Raw genomic sequence first — 8309 nt, forward strand, 5'->3', positions numbered from 1 at the left:
TATGTAAGTTGGTCTAGTGCATAGAGATTGGTTTAATTTATTGACAATTTTCTCATACCTTTAGGTGATACTTGTATACTCGCTAGGGTTTCGATATGTACCTTAACAAGAGAAGTTCGTTAGATATGAGTAAGATGTTAGCTTACACTAAAAGATGAAAATTTGAAATATTGCACTTTGTAGTCCTATGTTATTTATCTCATTTTGTCAATTGGTTATTGAATATGATATCGCCACAAACTTTTTTGGTAGGTTATACTCTTTCTCATTTCTCACTGTAGAGGTGGCAAATGGGTCATCGGGATAAATTTGATCTAAGTCATACAACAATCGGCTATTTTATTCAATTTCTAGTTGGATTATGTCGATCCAAGTCGAGTCATATTCGTATTGTTAAATAAACTTATTATGATATAATTAATCTATGAATATTTCGATTCAGGTACAAACCCAATTGTTAGAATACAGTTTGAATTTCGATAGGGTAGTTTGGATGATAGAAATGGGTTAGTTTTGCCAACTCTACATATTGAAATAAGAATAGTCTAGCATTGTGGATCTGTGGTCAAGTTCTGCGGAATTAAGGCACATAAGTACCAAAGAGAGACGATAAGAGGCTGATATTTGTTAATTATGTACATCATATGCATTTTTGATATAACACTCTACGTGTGAGTTAAACGAATAAAGTTACATAGAAATTGGAAAAAGCTCATCAATCAGATACTGCACTAATTACTAGCATTCCCTTTGATTGAACTCTTTATAATTCATAATAATCACCCTTTTGGATGCATCAGTTTTGCATATAAGGAGAACCTGTGAATGGTGGCTGCTGCTGCAGCTGCCACTCTCTTTCCTTGAGGTACTGCAGAAGTGGCCGTGGCTCTAGTCTCGTTTCTGTCATTACAGGCGGAGCATAAGGTTTTACTCTCTGGGGATGATCCTGTAATCCATGAAGAAGTGAAGAGCTTGGAAGAAATAACGGAGGACCCCCTTCAACGTACATGGTTGCAGCGTAGTGATCGTGTATTGCGTGGTTTGGAGATTGAGGCCTGCTCCATGGTGAAGAATGATCGATTAAGCTAGGGAAACTCGAGCTTGCTTGATGAAAATCTGAGGGATATGAAGAAAAATTCACTCCTGATGAATCCACAAAAGTCGATGGTGGAGGAGCTGCAGCATTGATGAGCCAAACTGGATTTCTGGGTAACAATGAAGCAGAGGGCGAGGGAGCCGAGTAAGAAGAGGGAGATGCTACTAGAGAAGTACTGCCAGAGCTGTGATTGGTTGACAGAGAAAGACCTCTGACCAACTCATCTGAAGCTACCTCTGCAATGGGTTTCAATACACTTCTATAAGCATCTTTACCTTTAGTTCTTTCATTGGATAACCTCTCCCCATTTAGAACCCATGAACTCAGTGATGGGGGTCCAGCAGCTATCGTTGTGGGAGTCTCGGATTGTGTGGTCATTGCTGAAGTACTTTTCAGACGATGCTCATTTTGTGCTACAAGAAGTGAAGAGGCACGCCGTAAGCATTCATCAGATGCTTCTTCTGATTTTGGTTGGTCTTTCATTTTTAAAGGTTCTGAATTATGCCGAATGATTGGCTTGAAAACAATGTCTTCTTCTTCTTCCACCATAGCTGGTTCTTGTCTGCCTTTTGTCTCCATTGTGATTGTACTAAACTTGTGACTAACATCATCATAGAATAGCCATTTTCTTATGCTACCATTTGATCTCTTTGCAATCTTGATTGCAGCTTGAACGATACGGTGTGCCCGATATTCATTCTTCATTTTATAATTAATTTCTTCTTCCCAATGACTAGAGAAATCCAATGTGTCATGAGTATGAGATACAGGTGTGAATCCCCTCAATTCATAATCTTCCCATAAAGCTATATGATTAGGAAAGGTGATTTTAGCCCTGTTTTCTTGGAGAATTTTCAGGAGGTTTACGAAGGAGCCAAAGAAGTAGCACCTTGCACTATCACACTTCTCATCAGCACTGTCAGCTACATCGACTTCACCCACCAACCACTCCACAAACACAAGCAAAGCGGGTAAAAGAGGGAAGTAAATCACTGGACTTCCCTTTAAACATCGATCAATAAAGCGGCCCATGAATGTGAATGTAACAGTCAAAGCAAAGTTTATTAGCATGGTTTGTTGCATCTCATTTTTTGGCTTCAGTATCTTCAGCTCTGGATTTTTAGTTAAATTGTGGATGATGAAAAGTAAGACTGAAATAATGTGCAGGGATCGATATGGACCTGCCTTGGCTAAGTTCATGTTCTGGTAAGATTCTAATGCGGAGCTTAGTTTGACCACATCCACTGCCAACAACGCTTCCAGTTCTCTTAAAGTGGAACTAAATGTGGAAGGGAAGCTTTCCAAACTGCAGAACGCAGAAATATTGTGGAGACTGTAAGGAAATTATGCAAAATTCAAACCAAAGAGCCATCAAAATACTGCTAAAGCAAATTTACAGTCCATAAAACAGTAGAAGACATGTAAAAGACATTATATAGCACAAAAAAGTATTTAACATAGAAACTATTCAAACCTCTAGATAGTACATGTGCAAATGTAGACACCAGTATCAGTATGTATGGTTGATTTGTGGGTAGGATATATACCTGGAATCTAAGAAGAAGAAACTAGTCGTTCTAATAATAAGAGTCCAGAGATAAGTCGGCATAGATTGATCACGTTCAATGTCGTTTGATTTTGTGTTATTCAAGTAAGTACCATTGGCAGGTGCTGCTTTATTATGGCTGGAAATCCACTCAGATGGTTTACAAAAATCATACACCTCATTTGACTGAGAAACCATGTTAATTGACGTATTCTGCAAGATAAAAAAAGGGAAACATCTAAATTTCAATGATTACAAGGCAAAAATGTGATTAGATTAAGGAAATAAGTGAAAGTATCATCCTACAAGCATAGAGCTTACCCTTTCAAACAATAACATTAGGTTTTGTAAGGCATCTTGGAAAGGTTCTTTAACAGCAAGACTTCTAATACAATGGTATAAAGCAAGGAATTCATCCCCAATATATGTTGCCAGCACTGCCAACTAGAAACCATAATAAGGATATACATAATATCATGGAAACCTTGCTTGTGATACGTTGATTTAAGAACACGTGAAGAAAAGCAAATACCTGATTTTGGGGGTTTCCCCCATCAGGGTAAATCTTAGCTGCTTCCAAGTAGTAACTTGCAGCAATAGACCAGTTTCTTTGCTGATTGTTAGGCTTTTCATACACTTCCTGATATCGTGCAAGATCCCCAAGACAGATACAAAGACGATGAATAACAAATTGACACTTATGCAATTCTTTCCATTCTATACGACCAGAAACCCCATCATTCTTATAAAACCAAGGCTCATCGACAAGGCCATAAAATCTTTTAATCTTTCTGATTAAATCTTGATAAAATTTAGTCGCGTCTGATAAAAATGATCTGAAACCTTCCATGTGTACTAACTTAGCTGAACTTTCAGATATCCTCTTGCGAAATTCATCAATGTGTTTGTAATGAAGCCTCCATAAGAGATATTCAATGTTTTGAAGCTCGTGTAATTCACTATCATTCAGGAAGAGTTTCTCATACATACAACAAGCCTTATGGTATAGATTTTTCACATCATTATGAAGCACTCCTTTGGAATGAATACATGCCCAAAGCCACTTTTCAGTGTCAGAAGCCTGATCGAAAATTCGAATGAACTTGATTAAATGCAATATATAAGACAATCAAAATCAAAACTCAAGTTTCAAAAACTATTATACCTCAGTAAAACAACTTATCTTCTCTCCACGACTTTTAGGAGAATTCGACGAATCAGTAGACATGATCAGTGAGCTAGCTTGTCAGCAATCTCTAAATACTGGAAATTTTAATTGATGTTTCCATATATTAAAAATTAGTTTCCACCAGCAAATGTCACAAAATTGGACTTCCTAAAAATAGCAAATAGCACAAACATTACTGAAAGACATCATATCAGACATGAAGTTGAGCTTTTAATGTACAAAAACTCCAGTCATTCAACAATTTTGAAGAAAGTACTAAAATTTCCATTTAAAAGTAGCATAATTCATCATCAAAAATCTAAGTGATACATAATGTAAAAAAAGGAATTAATTTGGACTTTCCTAAGAGTACAAATACCCAAAATAGTAATTCAAACACATTCATCAAGCAAAATTTCCAAATTAATCAGAGCAGAATCTTAGAAAAGTTACAAAACCAACTCCATTAAAAGGAAATACAAACATACAAGAATCAAACAAGTAGAAAAAAAGGAAATTAATACAGCATATTAATAAAATAAGAAACTAAACATATTCCAGAAAAAAAGTACATAACTACATATTCATCATCAAAATTCAAATGAAAATAAAAGTACCCATAAGTTTGATAAGTATGTGAGAAGAGAAAATTGAATGAAAACTAACAAGAGAAACATACCCAGATGAAGAAACTTTAGCTTTTCCAATAAAAGCAAGGAAAAATTAAATGCCCACAAAATATAGTTGAGGATTTTCAGGTGAAATAAAATGAAAACGCGAGGAGAAGTAGAAGTAGAAGCAAGGAGAAGAAAAAGAAGATAAATTTGAGTAGCAAGCAGTGAATGTTTTTATTTGGTTGTGAAACAGACAAACTAAAAGGTGGGCTGATCATGAGACTTGAGAAGAATAGAAGATAGACAAGAGTCTTTTTCTTGATAATAAGACATCTCAGTAATTAATGTCATCCCCACCATAACAGAAAACTCAGATAAACTTTTGGTTAAGGTTAAATATCGGATTAGGGCTATGTTCTTTTGGATTGAATTGAACAAAACTGAATATAATTTGTCCGAACTAAATTTAGCTGAGTTGATTTAAATCTTAACCAAACTGAATTTAAACTAATTAAAGTAAACTGAATTGAACTATATTAAATTAAATTTTCATCAATTTAATTCAAAGAACATAGCCTAAATTATTACCTAAATATAATTATATTGCAAGATTACTCAAATTTAGGATATTTTCAAATTTTATATGTTTGTTTGTCGAAGGTTGCAATGCACAACTTTGATAGTTGATGTATTTGGTTATATATGTTGAAACCCATTAAATGCCCACTTGTAAATGTCCCACATTGGAGAAAGAGGAGAGAATAAACCACTCTATAAAATTAGGAGTTACTCCTTTTATCACCAATTGATTTGTATACTATGATCTAAAAATAAACAATATACTACCTTTGTCTTTTTTAGATGCAATATTTGCATTTTTGTTGAGGTGGATTAAAATTGTCAAATATTGCATAAAAAATAAATATAGTATTTGCAAAAAAACTACTTATTGCCTTTTTCTTATTGTAACGGTTTGACTTTCATTAGTATAGGTATAGTCAAAATTTTGAAACATTTGATAAAAAACTAACAAATGTTGCACATACTACTAATTTCATAAAGGTCGGGCTTAGAAAAAGAAGTATACAAATCTTACATTTGATTCTAGAATACTACTAATCTACTCCCTCCGTTTCCTAAAGATCTTCCCTCTTTCCGTTTAAGGGTGTTTCCAAAAGATCTTCCCTCTTTTGCTTTATTCCTTATTTGGCAAAACAAATTTTCCTATTTACCCTCTCATGTCACTATCATATGGTCCACCATTACATTATTAATTCAATTTTACTCCCTTTCTCTCTCCTACTTTAACCCCTTTTTATTTGTTTATTTATCTTAACTTCTTTAGCTCTCTCCTACTTTACTCACACCATGCCCCACACAACTTGATTTTCCTTGGTATTTGTAGGAACAATAAGTGGGAAGATCTTTAGAAAATGGAGGGAGTACTAACTAATCAAGTGATTATGTTCTACTCCGCTGTTGTTGTACAAGTATTAGAAAACTATTATTAGCAGTCAATTTTTAAGGCTAGCAATTGATGAGGGATGCCTTGTTATCTACGCTAATACAAGCATGATTGTACATAATTAATCATATCTTAATGATTATAATCCAAGATCACAGTAGTATACTAGTATTAGCGGGTAAACTAGAAGGTCAATACACTTGGTGTTGCTTATGAAATTAAAGGTTTTGTATACTTCTTCTAGTTAAATAGGGTAATCTTATAGAAAACTAAGATCACAGTAGTATTAGCGGGTAAACTAGAAGGTTAATACACTGCAATTGGGTTTGTACAAGTATTAGTCTACAAACTACTAAGCCTCCCTTAGCCTTGATGTACTTCATCTCGTAGTCACCTCTTGTCCTTTTGGAAAACACGTTAAATTACCTTTTGTTGTCTCAAATTCTTGTACTATGTTCCCATTTGATATTATTCATAATGGTTTATGGACTTCTCCTGTTTTAATTACTTCTGGACATCGTCATTATCTTGTGTTGCTGGATGATTTCTCTAATTATTTGTGGACATTTCCTATCTCTAAGAAATTCGATGTTTTCTCCTCATTTCTCACTTTTAGAGCTTCCACTCGCACTCAATTTGAACATGAAATTAAAACTATCCAATGTGATAATGGTAAAGAATTTGATAATGGCCCTTTCAAGAATTCTGTAAAGTTAATGGTATTTCTTTCCACCTTTCTTGTCCTCATACTTCATCTCGAAATGGCAAAGCTGAAAGAAAAATTCATACCATTAATAATATCATTCGAACTCTTATGGTTCATGCCTCCTTACCTCCTTCTTTTTGACATCATGCCTTAGCCATGGCAACATATCTTCTTAACAATCTGCCAAGCAAATTATTAGACTACCAATCTCCGCTAGAAATTCTATATAATCGGGATCCTCTCTACTCTCATCTCCGGGTGTGTGGGTGTTTATGCTATCCTCTTTTTTCTTCTACCACAATCAATAAACTCCAAACCCGTTCTACACCTTGTGTATTTTGGGGGTACCCTTCTAATCATCGGGGATATGAGTGTCATGATATTTCATCTCGAAAAATAATCACAAGTCGCCATGTCATATTTGATGGAGTTAAATTCCCTTTTCTTCCCTTCACAAGCCTAAAAATTTATCCTGTGACTTCTTGGATGAAGGCCTCTCCCCTTATGTGGTTTATCACATGGCCCAAGGTCCTTCCCATCCTGGTCTGCATTTATTGGGCTTCTCCATTCCTATGGCTCAACTTGCCCAGCCCCACATAATTACCCCCACCCAATAACCCGTCCCCAGGCCCACCCCAAGCCTCCCCGGCCCAGACCCCTACTGGTCGCATCCTACTATGTCGTCCAATTCAGCAAGCCCGTCTTGCTTCCCTCGCCTGCCCAACCCTTAACTGGGTTGCGTCCCTCTCATCACACGGTAGCAGGCCCAATTTCGCCCCCTCCTATTTCTACTAACCGACCAAGAGTATCACCGCCCCATCACACCCTCCTCCAACTCCTACTGCTCCCCCACCTATCCAAGTCCCAGTCACCCGTAGTCAGAGGGGTGTTTTTAAACCCAAAAGCCAATTCAATATCCATTCTACCACCTTATGTTTCTCGTAACCCGATATCGACTTTGCGTGATCTGAATTGGAAATTGACTATGGATGTTGAGTATAATGCTCTTATTGAGAATAAGAATTGGGAGTTAGTACCCCACCCCTCTGGAGTTAATTTGATTCGTTCGATGTGGATTTTTGATCATAAAGAAAGATCTGATGGTTCTTTTGAGAGGCATAAAGCCCGTCTTATAGGTGATGGCAAAACTAAATAGGTTGGCGTGGATTGTGGGGAGACTTTTGGTATGGTTGTTAAACCGGCTACCATTCGCACTATTCTCAACTTAGCTCTATCTAAGCATTGGTCCATTAATCGACTATATGTGAAAAAAGCTTTTCTCCATGGCAATCTGAAAGAAACAATTTATATGTATCAACCTTTGTGGTATAAGGGTGTTGCTCATCGTGATCATGTGTGTTTATTGAAGAAGTCTTTATATGGCCTCAACCAAGCTCCTCGTGCTTGATATCAACGGTTTGCTGATTATCTTTCAACCATTAGTTTTTCTCACAGCACGTCTGATCACTCATCGTTTATCTATCGTAATGGTACTTCTATGGCATATTTGTTGTTATATGTGGATGATATCATTTTGACAACTTCTTCTGATGCTTTGCTCCAGTCTATCATCACTAAACTAAGCTCCGAATTTGTTATGAAAGACTTGGGTGCGCTGAGTTATTTCTTGGGTATTGTTGTTACCTGACATGCTGGTGGTCTCTTTCTTTTTCAGAGGAAGTGTGCTAGTGAGATCATTGAACGTGCTGGGATG

The 8309-nt window shown here is 36.2% G+C and overlaps 1 protein-coding gene across 2 annotated transcripts; it reads right to left on the reverse strand.

Annotated features, from left to right (window-relative positions):
- Positions 1–623: 623 nt before the first annotated feature.
- On the reverse strand, positions 624–4699 carry LOC104900664 (nonsense-mediated mRNA decay factor SMG7-like). 2 transcript variants are annotated; one of them, XM_010688155.4, is made up of 6 exons: positions 4490–4699; positions 3808–3905; positions 3175–3723; positions 2964–3086; positions 2644–2855; positions 624–2402 (listed from the first exon to the last, which is right to left on the reverse strand). In XM_010688155.4, the coding sequence occupies exons 2-6, from the start codon at positions 3868–3870 to the stop codon at positions 797–799; spliced, it is 2553 nt and encodes an 850-aa protein (XP_010686457.1). In that variant the 5' UTR covers positions 3871–3905; positions 4490–4699; the 3' UTR covers positions 624–796. The 2 variants fall into 2 exon arrangements, with proteins under 2 accessions (XP_010686457.1, XP_057247152.1); XM_057391169.1 differs by having other exon boundaries at positions 3808–3978.
- Between the last annotated feature and the right edge of the window lie 3610 nt (positions 4700–8309).

This window comes from Beta vulgaris, chromosome 8 (genome assembly GCF_026745355.1).
Source record: "Beta vulgaris subsp. vulgaris cultivar EL10 chromosome 8, EL10.2, whole genome shotgun sequence".
NCBI classification, from domain to species: Eukaryota; Viridiplantae; Streptophyta; class Magnoliopsida; order Caryophyllales; family Amaranthaceae; genus Beta; species Beta vulgaris.